The following is a 15,529-nucleotide window of genomic DNA, read 5'->3' on the forward strand; positions in this document are numbered from 1 at the left end:
ACAGTGGTAATTGTAGGAATGAGGGGATGGGTGGAGGTGGAAGAAGGTATGGGGGGATAAATGGTGATGGGAAAAAAATTAAATAAAAAAAAAGTGTATTAAAATTGATTGTATAGGGAATAAAAAAACACACCAAAATGTGGCTACTAATGGATGGTAAAATTCCAGGGAATTATTCTGTTCATATTTTTCTGTATCATCTGAACTTTCTACAATGTATTACTTTTCAAATCAGAAAAACATATTTTTTAAGACAAGGATACAATCAGAGAGGTAGGTATAGAAGGTAAGGCTTACATATACTGTCTACAAGAGACTCACTTCATATTGAAAGACACACACAGACTGAAAATAAAGGAACAGAAAAAGATATTTCATGAAAATGCAAATAAACAATAGCTGGGGTAGCAATACCTATTCCAGACAAAATAGACTTCAGAACAAAGGCTATATAACAAGAGATAAAGAAGGACACAGTATATACTTCTGGGTATATACCCAAAGAAATCCAAAACACTAAATCAAAAAGACGTATATATCCATATGTTCACTGCAGCATTATTTACAATAGCTAAGACCTGGAGGCAACACAAGTGTCTTTCAATAGATGAACGGGTAAAGCAAATGTGGTGCAAATATACAATGGAATATGACAGCTATAGAAAAGAATAAAATCTTGCCATCTGCATTGACATGAATGAACCTAGAGGGCATTGTGTTGATTGAAATAAGTGTCAGACAAAGGAAAAGAAATGTCATGATTTCACTTATATGTGGAATCTCAAAACAAAATAAATGAACAAGCAGAACAGAAAGAGACTTACAGATACACAGAACATTTTGATGGTTGCCAGATGAGAAGGGAGTCGGGGTGATGGGTGAAAAGGTGAAGGAATTAAAGAAGTATAAATTGGTAGGTACAGAACAGTCATGGGGGTAAACCATAGCATAGAAAATATAGTCAATAACATTTTAATAATTATGCATGGTGTCAGATGGGTACTAGATTTGTCAGGGTGATCACTTAGTAAGTTATATAATGTCTAATCACTGAGTTGTACACCTGAAACTAATATAATATTGTATGTCAACTGTAATTGAAAAATAAAAAATTATCTACATTAAAAAAAAAAAAAAAGATTCAACACAAGCAGTAAGCAGAACTGTGAAGTTCTAGGAAGTTAAATATAGAAGCAAATACACTCCCTAAAATTTGATATGCCTGCTACAGAAATCATAAAATCAATGATTATGGGTGAAGTGAAAAATGTTGATTGTTCTCTTTTGTTTTATTATTATTATTATTATTTTTTGTGGTACGTGCCCCTAGCAGGAACCGAACCCAGGAGTCTCTGGTCCGCAGGCCGATGCTCAACCGCTGAGCCAAACTGGCCAGGGCGATTGTTCTCTTTTAATGTTTAATGTTTATTGTATATAATTCTAAAAATTAAACCTCTTATTTTTAAAAAAGCCAACAGATGGGAGGAAGGGGGTGAAGTACAAAAACAAGCAAATCAATGGAGTGTAAGAAAGAATTGAGAAGATACTCTAATTCTAGATGGAATTCAGAAGTTTAAGAAAAAATTCCAACAAATAAACAGTAAAATAAATGGAACTGAATATTAAAGTATACAAGAGGATGGGAGAACTTGTAAGTTTAAAAATTATAGAATGTCTATATACAAAAAATTAAAAGAAAACACTCAGGGAAAAATATTTGCTGAATGACATATAATCTATATGAATTAATACCTTAATACATAAAGATCTTAAAGCTATGTCAGTAAAAAACACTAAGATCCCAATCGATAAAAGGGCAATGGAAACTTATATGCATATATGCATAACCAATGGATATAGACAATAATACTGTGAAGAGGGGGACAGGAGCAAGGAGGAAGGTGTCAATGGGGTGAAAAGGAGAAACATCTGTAACAAAAATATATATATTAATAAATAAAAAAGGGCAGTGGACTAGAACAGATAACTCTAATAAGGAAAAAAATGTTACCAGAAATAAAAGTAATTCAAATCAAAGCAAACAATGATGACACATTATTTACCTCTCAAATTAGCAAAGATTTAAAAACATGTAATATTATCCAGTGCTTGGGAGAATAATTGAAAAGTGTTCCTTCATAACTTGCTGATGGCCAAGTAAACTTGCCCAATGCTTTCAGAGAACAATTTGGCAATGGGCATTAAAACACTTAAAGATGTTCTCTTAGACTCAAAAAAAACCCAACACATTTCTTAGAATGTATGTTAGGGCAATTAAGTACAGAAAATGTCTCTTAACAGTGTTATTACATAAAAGAACTGAAGTTCTATTATCATTCACTTCATATTTATGTAGTCTTTACTAGTGGAACAGATCTCCTTGTGACTTTAATACTATGGTCTCCAAACTTTCTGTGTTCAAAACACTTTCAATACTAGAATCTTGGTGTTCCACTTAAATAATTTTTTTAAAAGACTCAAAACAAACAAACAAACAAACAAAAAATCAGTACTGGTTTCCTGGTAAATAGAACTATCTGCTTACTTCTTCTACCAAGTACTTTTGAGACCAAGTTCTTGTCAAGTATTAGTAAGCAAAACTGTTCTTTCTTTGGCTCTGGTAAGTAATACACTGCACTGCATGATCTGTTTAGTTCAATGTTCTGCAAGCTATTATTTTATAGTTATCACTCACTGGTGAGTGATGACAGGAACAGTGTGTGCACAACACTTTTTATGAAAATTTAAAAAAAACAAAGGATATACCCGTGCTAGTAAATGTACTCCCCCCCCCCGGAAGGGTTCATAAAAAACAACAGTGATTATTTTGAGGGCAAGAGATTGAGATGGAATGGGGAAGCTAGAATTATGAGACTTCTATTTTTTATTTATTTTATATATTTCTGCATTATTAAAATTTTAATTTATTTTTTATGCTAAGAAGCAAGTATCTAATTTCTCAGTTTAGCAACAAGTACTTACTGCATTTAAGTTAGTACAGAAACCATAGGACAGATAAATCAACTGCTAAATATTACTTATCTTCCTTCTTGGAACTTTCCAACCAGGAGACAGTTTATATAGAAAGACAGAGTCGCCCTGGCCAGTTTTGCTCAGTGGTTAGAGCGACGGCCTGCGGTCCCGAGAGACCCGGGTTCGGTTCCCGCTAAGGGCACGTACTTCGGTTGCAGTTTGTCCCCGGCCCTGGCTGGTGGTGCGGGTGGCAGCCACTCGATGTGTCCCTTCATGTCGATGTTTCTCTCTCTCTCTCCCTTCCTCTCTATCTGTACAAAAAATGGAAAAATATCCTCGGGTGAGGATTAAAAAAAAAAAGAAAGATAGAGTCAACATTCACAACAGCTGAATGAAATCAGTATTTTTGGATAGTCTAAGTTTAAGTCATTAACAGTTAAAATTTTGTGTTGAATTTTGACTTTTAAGTTTTTAGAAACAGCAATTTATTTCTTAAATTTTCAAAGGAGTACTATTTTGTACAATACCCAGAGTGCAATTTTCATTTCTGGGGGGGGAAAAAAAAAGGTAGATGGTCAGGACTAAAAGGTTTATTTTATTTTCATCTTCATTACAGTGATGGCTCCTAATAAGGTGGGCCTTTGTGGAAGAACTAGGTTATCAAAGATGTGAGGCAATCTTATGTTCTGATCTCTTCCTATACTGCCTTTCACCTTGCTGAGCTCCTGATTTCATTATTTAGATAATATATTTTAACTTCCTGATTCCCAACATTAACATTTTCCTTCATTATTTATGTTAATCAGTGAGGAAATTAAGCAGCAAAGACTCATTATTTTAAATACTTTCCATTTGTTATTTCCCCTAAAATATTCTTGCATGGATGTTAGTTGAGATTCTGACATTTGGTATTAAAAATCCTAACTTATCTATTTACCAAAATAAATGAGCTATTTTGGAAGTATAAGTAAGTTTTTAGGAAAAAGAGTATTGAAAGTGGATTATTTAATGCCAATGATTTCCTTGAAGGGAACCACTGATACTTCAATTACTCTTTCAATATGCAGACTTAATCTCATAAGCTTTCACAGTGGAAAGAAACTAATTTTAAATGTATCATTAAGAGTTATAAATTTGCTCCTATATAAAACACTTGATTTTAGCAATGTGATAGTAAACTTAATGTAAGAAGTCGAATTTTAATATTTAAGAATGTATAAAACACTGCCCTTTAAGGTGAGATATATACAGTTGATTCTTGCTATTTGTGGTAGTTATGTTCTATAAAATCTCTAGGAACAATAAATTAGCGAATACTGAAGCAATGTTCCTAGGGGAAATATAGGATTAGGTTCCTGTTAGCCTCTGTTTACAGTATTTTCATCAGTCCATCAATACATAACCTTGTTTTGTTTGTTTCTGTTTAAAGACACCTTATTTTATATATACAGTTGATTCGTTAACATTGAACTCATAAACAGCACCATACCTCATGTTTGAATGAAGCTTATCTAACATGTATTTTCTCCGTAAAGCATATTACAGTCCTCTAGAAAGTATTTCAGTGCTGTGATTGGGGGCCATTTTAAATAGCAGATCACCAACAAAAAGTACAAAACTGAAGAATGTGGCACTAAACAGACTGTGAAAAGGACACCTGTTTATGAGAGCTAATTCAAGAAGGCAGAACTTCACCGTGTTTGACTTCAGCTGGGAATCTATGTACTGGGCAAGTCAAATTTTTTGCCACTCTGCACATGTCTGTGAATGACAGTGAAAGTGCTGCACATATTGATTTTGGGGTTAAAAATACATTTTAGCAAGTAGGTGAGTTTGTAAATACACAATCTATGAACAATTACTTTTTATTATATGGAAAATTTCAAACCAACACAAAAGCAGAGAGAATAGTATAATGAAGCTCTACATAAATACACTTACAATTATGTTTTGAGAAAAAATATTGGTGGAAAAACATCTCATAAAATTTAACATATATTTCTGATAGAAAACTTAGACTAGAGAACTTCTTTCAATACTTTTTGAACTCCACCACTGCTTTCTACTGACATTTTATGCAGAACACCTATAAAGTCATGCAATAACTCATCAGGCGTTTAAATTTCTGCTATGTAAAATATTCTTCAGTGTGTCCTGGCTAGTTTGCTTAGTGGTTAGAGCGTCGGCCAGAGGACTGAAGTGTCGTGGGTTCAATTCCAGTCAAGGGCATGTACCTGGGTTGCAGGTTCGATCCTGGACCCCAATTGGGTTGGTCAGGGTCATGCGGGAGGCAACCAATCAATGTGTCCCTCTCACATTGATGTTTCTTTCTCTTTTTCTTTCGCTCTCTCTCCCCCTCACTCCCCTCCATCTAAAAGCCAATGAAAAAATATCCTCAGGTGAGGATTTCTTTTTAATCCTCACCCAAGGTTATTTTTCTATTTTTTGTTCAGACAGAGTGGGAGGGAGAGAGAAACATTGATGTGAAAGGGACACATCAAGTAGCTCCCACCCACACAACCCAACCAGGGTCAGGGACAAACTGCAACCAAGGTACATGCCCTTAGCGGGAACCGAATCCAAGTCTCTCTGGACTGCATGCCGACGCTAACCGCTGAGCCAAACTGGCCAGGGCCTCAGGTGAGGATTAACAACAAAAATCCTTCACTGTGAGAATCCCTACGGGACTAGAAAGAATCTACTAATTATTATAAAGAGAAACAACATGAAATGAGATAAGCATTTGAAAGAAAAGGACAGAATGATCATTATTTGAAAATGATACCAATGTCTATCTATAATCCTCATGTACTTTAATTATCAATTCATAGTCATTCTTGTCTCAGCTTTAACCCAATCTGTTTATCCCTCAATGCTTGTACTATTTCGAAGCAAACCCCAGCCATAGTATTTCATTCATATATAATTAAGTATGAATCCCTAAGAGATAAGATCTTTTTATTTACTTATTTATTAATTTTTTTTTAAAATTGATCTTAGAGGGAGAGGGAGAGGGAGAGAGAGAAAGAAACATCAATGAGAGAGAACATCGACTGGCTGCCTCCTGCATGCCCCCACTGGGGATCGGGCCCACACCTGGGCATGTGCCCTAACAGAGAATCGAACCAGTGACCTCTTGGTGCATGGGTCAATGCTCAGCTCAACCACTGAGCTACTCCAGGTAGGCTAAATCAACATTTTTTAAAAAGTTAAAATTCCACCAGTATTATTCTCCAAGCTTACTGGATTCATCTACTTGGGGGCAGAATACTGGAAGAATAGACAATAGTAGTGACCCTAAGAGAGTGAGACATGTATAAAATATTGGGATTTAAAAAAGTGAGCCCATATTAATTATGTTAAGTATTTCAAATCACAATGTAAGAAACGCTGTAACACAGAAGGTATTAAATGCTATAGGACGAGTTAACTCTTAGGGAGACAGAAGATGTCTTAGAAAGCTTCTGGATTTTGTTCCTATTCCACCAATTACTATGAGAACTTGGGCAAGTAGTTTTATCATTCTGAATCTCAGTCTCCTCATTTATAAAGTAGAACAGCAATGCCTGTTCTGCCTACATCACAAATCTGTAGGGATGATCAAATGCGAAAAAGTGTGTGAAAAGCATCAAGTTATAAACTAACGTCATTAATATTTTCAGATAATTCTGAACACCAGGCTAGGACAATTTTCCATAAGGAACTAAGGTCCTTATCCATCTTCTCTGTTGTTAATGCTAAATTCTTAATACTGTCCAAGAGAACTTTCTACAATGATAAAAAACATTCTATATTTGTTGCTGTCTGTGCAATATAGGAGTCACTAGCCATTATGACTATTAAGCACTCAAAATACATCTAGTGACTGAGCTATTGAATTTTAATAACAACATGTTGTCAGTGGCTACTGTATTGGACAACCCAGTTTTAGCCTTCTATCTCTTCCACCTCTCTCCCTATCTAAATATTACAAATAAAAGAATATTAACAAATAAAAAGCTTCTTAAAAACAGTAACTTAAAGCATTAGATTTCATCTGAGTCTTTAAGGTCAAATTATATTTCAGGCTGTCTTATAAGAACCTAAAGTTAATTAACCACAGACTAATAATTTAAGGAAAAAAACAGGTGTTTTTATTTTATTTTTAAAGGTTTACTTTGGTCTATGAAATATATGCAAAAAATATTCAGAGTCCTTAACAAAGAGTTTTTTAAGTCATTAACTCAATCTTACCTTTAGCTCTGCTTGTATGAACCCTTGCACGCACCCAAACAACTTCATCAGCTTTTTGTACTGTCAATTCACTAATCCGAACCAAAACTCGATCTGCAGCAAATAAATGAAACCATTTTTGTAATTCAGACTTTACAAAGAGATCATAATTATTTTGATTTGACAGCCAGCGTAAGTATTTGGTATTATCTTAAATAATTTTCAATCCTTTATACCTTTTTAAAAAACACCCTCCAGCCCTGGCCGGTTTTGCTCAGCGGTTGGAGCATTGGCCTGCGGACCAGAGAGTCCTGGGTTTGGTTCCCGCTAGGGGCACATACCAAAAAAAAAATTAAAAAAATTAAAACACCCCCCATATGCAATTTGCCCCTTTTTTTGAATTGTGCTTTCTAAATATATCTCTAAAACCTATACAATCTTCCAGGCCCTGGCCAGGAGGCTCAGTTGCTTGAAGCATCACTGGTACACCAAAAGGTTTTGGGTTTGATCCCTGGTCAGGGTGTATACGGGAGGCAACCAATCGATGTTTCTCTCTCACATCGATGATTTTCTCTCTCTTTCTTGCCCTTCCTCTCTCTCTAAAATATGTATTGTCAGGTGAGGATTAAAATAAAAAATCTACCCAATTCTCTTTTATCTTCACTGCCACCATCCCAAAGCACTTGCCTAAATTACAGCAATAATCTTGTAAGTGGCAATCTCTTGATCCCTTAATCCAGTCTACACTAGAGTCAGAGATAGTTTTAAAATGCAAATCTGCCCTGGCCGATTTGGCTCAGTGGTTAGAGCGTAGGTCAGTGGTCCAGAGACAGGGGTTCGGTTCCCACTAAGGGAATGTACCTCGGTTGCGGTTTGTCCCCGGCCCCGGTTGGGGTTGTGGAGGAGGCAGCCACTCGATGTGTCTCTCTCTCTCTCCCTTCCACTCTATCTGAACAAAAATGGAAAAGTGTCCTTGGGTGAGGCTAAAAAAAAAAAGCCAATCTGCTGAACACTTCAGTGACTTAAAGGGCCAAGTACAGTCTATCTTCACCCTTCTTTGCCTAAGTCAGCAGTTCTCAACCTATGGGTTGCAACCCCTTTGGGGGTCAAATGACCCTTTCACAGGGGTCGCCTAAGACATAACAGTAGCAAAATTACAGTTATGAAGTAGCAATAAAAATAATTTTATGGTTGGGGGTCACCACAACATGAGGAACTGTATTAAAGGGCCACGGCATTAGGAAGATTGAGAACCACTGGGTCCTAGGTGGAAGTGGTATGTTAGCTTGCCTGCCATAGTATGTAAGTCTGCTAGCCATACGGGAGGATTCTCTGCCAGGCCTGGAAAGTTATGGTGGCCCATCCAGGGAAAGGCATGTTGCTCAACCTGAGCTAATCAAGTCCTTCTCTGGAATTTAATATACAAATACTGGGAATGAAGCTCTCCCCTGAGATTGCTGAGCTGAGATGGTCTAGGCCCAGGGCTGCAGCCACCATCTGTCTCACTACCTGAGTTTGTAGCATGAGAGGATGAAGCCAAATAACCTAAGGGAAGCAGAGCCAAGAAGATAGACAGAAAGCCTTGTAGATACTGATTGAGCCTCTAGATCCAATCATGATGTATGCCATCTCACTTTGTTCCCTATAGTTATATAACCCAATAAATTCTGGCTGTAAGTGAGGCCCAACAACTATGTGCCCCAATACTAATAACAAAGTACTCCAGATAGAAAAACCGTGACAAAAAAAACTATCATGTGAAGATAATGATATGAGGCCATCATAATCCAGAAATCATTTTATTTTAAATATGCAATGACTTGAATATTACATTAAAATTTAAGTGTGAATTAAAAACACAGTACATGACATCACATCAAGAGTAGTAAAAGATCTCAAGGGTGCCCTGGCCGGTTTGGCTCAGTGGTTGGAGCGTTGGCCTGCGGACCAGAGTCCCGGGTTTGGTTCCTGCAAGGGGCACATACCAAAAAAAGATATCAAGGGTTATGTTGCCTAACTAACCAAGTTTATCAATATCTTGTGCAGTAAACCTAGTTACTAGAATGCTAAAAATACCTTTTTGGGGGACTATTATGACATCAAAATATAAATAGATATATTTTACACTTTATCTAAATGTACTTATAATTTGTCTCTTGAAGCTAAGATGCAGCTTAGAGTTTGATTTACAGGAGAATATAATGGTTCTCACTGCCAAAAGCAGGGAATGAGTGAGGAATTTTTAAGCCATCGGGCATCACAAGAGAATTTCTACAAAATATTGTCAAAGGAAACCAACTTCCAAGTCTGCTGTATAAACTCAGGCAAAAGAAAGTGTGAAAGAAAGCAGGGGCCGGGGCCGGGGGGATGGGGAGGAGGGTGTCAATGGGGTAAAAAAGGAGAAACATCTGTAACAAAATAAATGAATAAATAAATAAAAATAGGTCAAGTTAAAAAAAAAAGAAAGTGTGAAAGAGAAAAGACAGACAAAACAGCACAGAAATTTAAAAGACAAATTTGGAAATGCCAAAATTAAAAAAGCCAATAACTTACTAACTAGGCAATAAAAATTCAAAATTAAATGAAATATAATATAAACCTTAGACATACAAATAAATGTCATGATTAGGGTAACTTTAATAGTACTTTGAAAAAGAGCAATAGCCCTTCTTTCATGTGGTATTCCAACTAATTAGTACAGGGGTTCTCAACCTTTAACATATCCATACATACTTGAGACACATGTCACACTCCCACAAATATTACGGCTTAGGCAATGATTAGTGGCAGTAGGATTTCAGTTTGAAAAACTACTGCCTTCTTTATACTTTTAAGTCACTGGCATTTGAATGAAGAAATTTGGAGAAATGGAAGCAAATGGGGAAGGAAACTTTGCCTGAACAAAGTATTAGGGTTTTAGCAGAGGTAAAACCAAAGGCAGAATTTTACTGTCACGCCCCAGTAATTGAATTACATAAAGTTTCCTTTCCCTCTGGTGGGGAGAGCTTGTAATTGGAAGGCAGTTGCCAGCCAAATGGAAACAGTAATTATGGTAAGGGGTGACTGGGGTTTACATAACAGACTGAAACTCCAGTGAGCTTCTTTGTGTTAGAGTTCAAGAAAGTCAGTCTAGTTCAGGAAGACAGTTAAGCTAAAAATGGTCTCAAATGACCCCTCCTGCTTGCCCTGGCAGGGGAATGTCATCTTTAAACTATACTGCTTCTATTCCATTTTATACTCAATTATTTTACTTCACCATCTTTATTTTTTGAAAACGGGTTATTTTTAGCAAATTATTTTGGTCTTTTATTGGATACTTTTCCAAATAAAGTTGGGGAAAAAAGTGCTTTTATGATCATGCAATAAATTGAATCCAAAATAACAATAAAACTGACTTGGAGTTATGTTTTATAATATTCAGTTAAGTCTCTAAGTTAGAAGTACTTCCAATAAGCTAGAACTTAAAGGTCTGCAGTTGTACCAAAAATTGAAAGACATAATTTGGGGTAACTACCAAAAGAAAAATGACTGTTAAATAGCTGAATAGGATAATCTGTTGAAATACAAACAAACAAATGAAAAATAAAGGTGAATGTTTACAAATAAAAAATCAATAGCTTTAAGACAAAAAACATGTGGCAAGTCAATTTCAAAGAAATCTAATGAAGTCAAGTTAAAGAAGGTAGCTTCATAAAGCATGCAAAAAGGTTGCATATGATGAAGGCAGTTTATTATTAATTATTCTTTTACTACTGGGCCAGAGTTAAATCTTAAATATTTTACTAAATCACTTAGGAATATGTTTTTAATATAATTTAACACTTAAAATATACTCATTTAATGTACTTTCTTCCCTTTCTAGATTAGGGCCCCTAAACTGACAATGTTTACACAGGATTATGATATCTGCTTCGGTCATTACTGTCATTTAAGTTTTTCAAAGTTATACCAACCTTAACCAAAACTTCATGAACAGTTTTTCTGGAATTACAAGAAAAAAAAGGTTTCTTTATTATCACATAGCTACTAACCTGATTTTTCTTGTGACTGTATCATTGAAGATACTCCATATCTTTCTTTAGCAAAATCCTACAAAAAAATGTTCTTGCATTATGACTTATTTAAAAATGAATAGCATAAACACATAAAAACAAGTAATAGAATGTAAAAATATATAAGTTTTAACCTTCGAGACCATTTTATTACTTCAAAGAGTTATAGTTTTTTTTTAAATAAAATTTTTAAAATTTATTTTAGAGAGGGAGAAGGGGAGAGAGAGAAACATTGATGTGAGAGAGAAACATCCATCAGCTGCCTCCTGCAGCCCTCCGCTGGGGATGGAGCCAGGAACCCAGCCATGTGCCCCGACCAGGAATCAGAACAGGACCTCTCAGTCCATGGGACGGGCGCTCAATCTACTGAGCCACTCCGGCTGGGCCAAAGAGTTGTAGTTTTAGTGTGGAAATCTGTCATATTATTTACATATGTACTCTACAGAAAAAGGATAAGCCCCCAGTTTCTGGTTTGTTTTGAAGATCACTACTCTTGGATGGATATACCATACCTAATAGCACTCTCAGATAAAATTTACACATGTTCAACACATCACAACGACCTTCGTCAAAATGAGAAGAAACTACTTCCAAGCAGGGATATAAATTTCCTCTGTGAAGGGAGTAGGATGAAGTACCAGTTTTATGAACTTTCTACTACAGGAACAGATGTTCAAAGAGAACCAACATTGTTGCGTAAGCTTTCTGAGCACTAGATGAAGATGTTGGACATAAGCTACTGACAACTTTCCTTTTGGAAAACATTAAAAACTCCACCAGCTTCCTCTTTCTAAAAATCAGCTTCAGCCTTACCAGGTTACAAGTGACAATGACAATATGATCGAATTTCTTTTTACAGATTCAAAGTCAGGAACAGGAAACAAGAGATCTAGGGTTCAGACTACTATTAAAACACTACACTTATTAAGTAGACAAGTGATGCATTAGGGCAGCATAAATGGATTACTGTTGACATCTCAGCAACCTTTATCTATTTGATATTATTAAAATGTCCTATTCCTCATGTAGTTGATCACAAATTCGTCATTCCACCATAGAAACGTTAGGAACCAGGCAGTGATTAAAGGCTGCTTTAATACAACACACCTAACTTGTCGGGTGGCATCAAGCTTTCACTTCTGAAAAGCACCGAGACCACTCGGTGCTATGAATCACCCCATTATTTTGGTTCACTTCATCTCAAACGTATTCTCTGCAAACTTCCTCGTTCACGGAGTCGTTTTGAGGGAGGAAGAAAATAAAAACAAGTGTTCTTGAAAGCCGTCACCCGGGGAACGGTCACTGAACACGGCCAGTCCGTTTTACTAAGTGCTGGCCTCACTCGCAAAAACGTTCGGAACACGCGGGCCGAGTGAAAACTGACCACTGGTGGTCATTCCCCTTCTCCGAGGGGACGGACGTGAAGGACGGCCTGACCCAGGGCCTGCGTGCGGCTACTTCCGGGACGGGGTGCTCCACGTCCACGCCCCCCGCACGCTCGGGCGAGCCGGGCCTGTGCGCGAGGCGAGCTGGACGGGGTCTGGCCACGCTGCTCGAGCAAGGGCCCCGGAGCCCCGGGGAGGACCCTGGGCGCCCCGAACCCAGGCCCGCGGCCTGCCCGCCAGGTGCCCACAGGGTCCTCGAGGGCAGGAGCCGGCTCACCCTACCCCCTCCCTCAGCGCGATCCGGCCCAGGGCTCTGTCCTCCCAGGCCCGAGGAAGGGGGAAACCCACTTCCGCCGCGTCCATGACCTCCCGCGGCTTCTCCTGAGTCTTGCGGCTGGCGTTGGCGCTCGGCATCGGGACAACGGGACGGGACAGCGGTCACCACGCTGCCTCGCGGACTTCGGTAGGGCGGGCCAAAGGATCCGCTCCCGCACAGTCTCCGCCCTCCCCGCTCTCGGGTCACAGCACGCGATGTCGCGAGAAGCGCGACTCTCTCGAGATCCCGAGAAGCGGTGAGGCGGGCTGCCTCAGGCCGCCGTCTTCTCTTCTCGCCCCGCCCCTACGGGTGTTCAGCGGGAGTTGAAGGGAAATCCCGGGAATTTGTTACAGTATCGCGGGATTGGCCCTGAGTGGCGAGGTCCAACTTTTCTGCCCTCTCCCAAACTTTCCTGCCCTGCCCGAACGGGAACTTCTACTCTGTTCTCTTTTCAGCCCTCTCTGTCCCTCCCGGCGTCAACCACAGACTGGTCACTAAACTCAGGCCTCTGCTTTTCCTCCCTGGAGTTTCCTGCCTTCACTCTTCGCAGCGGCAGGGGAGCTGCCTGGAGTCACCGGGGACCTCTTCGCTGCTGTTTTGTGTATTGGGTCGCGGGAGTGCTGGGTTATAGGTAGTTGGCTTGCCAAGGTTAGGATAGGGTAGCGGTCCCACGTAGTAAGGTGTAAACACAATGGCTCCCCGCCCCCCGCCCCCCAATTGCACTGATTGCTTGGACCTGTTGCATTGTTAAAGGCAGTGCATAGTGCTGGCCGTCCAATGGGCGAATCTCCCTAGATTAGGCTTAAGAAAAAAGTCATTCATAAACCTTTTATTGCAATGGAAAGTAACTTGGGGGATTGGTTAAATACTGTTTCCCCTGCTAGACATTTTGGCACTCCATTAAGTTTTAAGTATCTCAGTAGTGTCTTAGCTTGGCACAGAGCGGCACAGTTAATGCTTGTTAAGGAGTGCAGGTAGACCCCAGTGCAAATGAAAGGGCTCTGGAGGCTACCTCACTCACATCCTGGGGTACAGTAGTGAGAAGGCAGACATGGTGCCTGACCTTGAGTACTTAACTGTCTGATGGCAGGTGTGAAGTAGGGGTGCCAAGTGCTAGAAAAGTTCTTTGAGGATATTCACTTCAGGCTTCCCTAAGGAAGTGATATTAAGCTAAAATCTGAAATAGGTGTAGGGGTCAGCCAAGTGAAGAGGGGCTTGAAAGAATATTTAAAGCAAAGGGGGTTGGGAGAGAAAGATCACGGTTTTGTTTTGGGATGTAGTGCATCTGAGATGCCTTTGAGACATTCAAGAAGAGATGTCCAGGCCAGAAACTGGCATGATGGGGTCTGGAGAGTAGAAGAGAGGTGTGGGCTACAGATAAATGTGAATAAGAAACCAGCAGGTAGGTGGTAATTGGAGCCAAGGACTAGGAAAGAGAAAGTGTTAACATTGTTAATAGCTGCCTAGACCTCAAGTGATGACTGAAAAATATTTGTTAGATTTAGCAACATAGAGATCATTGGTATTCTTTTATTTTAAAATCCTCACCTACAGATATTTTTCCATTTATTCTCAGATAGAGTAGGAGGGAGGGAGGAAGGGAGAGAGAGAGAGAAAGAGAAACATCGATGTGAAAGAGACACATCGACTGGCTGCCTCCAGCATGACCCTGACCAGAGCCAGAGGAACCGCAACCGAGGTACGTGCCCTTGACTGGAATAGAACCCATGACTCATTGGTCCAAGGGCCAACGCTCTAACTGCTGAGCCATACCGGTCAGGGCTGGTGTTCTTAATAAACTCTGCTTATGATGATGTGTCAGAATGGGCTGAGAAATGAATGAGTGACGAAATGAAAGTAAAAGTGATTAAAACACACCTTTATATAGTGCTTACTGTGTGCCAAGCACTGTTGTCAGTGTTTCACATATACTAACTCATTTAATTCTTACACCAGCATTATCAGAGAAGAACATTATAATTTTTTACATGTGGGGAAATTGAGGCATAGAGAGGTGAAGTAATTGATCGTGGTCTCAGAGCCATTAAGTGATGTATTTCAATTTAGGCAGTGTGGTACCAGAACCCATAGTCTTAACCACTGTACACCACTGCCTTTCCTGTCTTCGGGAGAAAATGAGAAGAGTAGATGTGAAGGGGAGGAAAAATATAATTGGTAGCTAATAGGAATAAGTCAAGTGACTTTTTTTTTTTTTTAAGAGAAAGACACTTGAGTGCATTTAAACTAATGGGAAGGACTCATGAAAAAGAAGATGAATATGCAAGATAGAGAAGGATTGAGAGATGGTATAAGATTTTAAAAATGAGAGTATTCAAAGCATGGGATTTAGGACCATTCTGTCACAACTGGAGAAGAGGAGGTTAGTATAGTTGTAGGTATTTGGTTTCAGGAAAATGAGAAAACTCCCATTTGATGATTTCTGTTTTCTGGAAGAGGCTAAGTCTTGGATGGTGGGGTTGGGATTGGAGGGCAGGAGAAAAAGGAGATAGGCAATTTGAGGAAAATGTGAAAGGTTAAAATAATCCTGGAGGCCATTTGGTATTTGATAGTATTCCTGGGCATTGTAAGGA

General features: G+C 38.8%; 1 protein-coding gene across 2 annotated transcripts in view; it reads right to left on the reverse strand.

The window, feature by feature from the left end:
* DARS1 (aspartyl-tRNA synthetase 1) overlaps nucleotides 1-13,154 on the reverse strand; it is a 67,220-nt gene extending 54,066 nt beyond the window's left edge. The window contains exons 1-3 of one of the 2 annotated variants that reach the window (XM_036254176.1): nucleotides 12,971-13,154; nucleotides 11,217-11,274; nucleotides 7,207-7,299 (exon numbers count right to left, since the gene is read on the reverse strand). In XM_036254176.1, coding sequence (XP_036110069.1) covers nucleotides 7,207-7,299; nucleotides 11,217-11,274; nucleotides 12,971-13,036 — 217 coding nt within the window. In that variant the 5' untranslated portion in view covers nucleotides 13,037-13,154. The remainder of the gene's footprint in view (nucleotides 1-7,206; nucleotides 7,300-11,216; nucleotides 11,275-12,970) is intronic. The other variant, XM_036254178.1, reaches the window with a different exon arrangement.
* Nucleotides 13,155-15,529: the final 2,375 nt, after the last annotated feature.

This window comes from Molossus molossus, unplaced genomic scaffold (assembly GCF_014108415.1).
Source record: "Molossus molossus isolate mMolMol1 unplaced genomic scaffold, mMolMol1.p scaffold_m16_p_11, whole genome shotgun sequence".
NCBI classification, from domain to species: domain Eukaryota; kingdom Metazoa; phylum Chordata; class Mammalia; order Chiroptera; family Molossidae; genus Molossus; species Molossus molossus.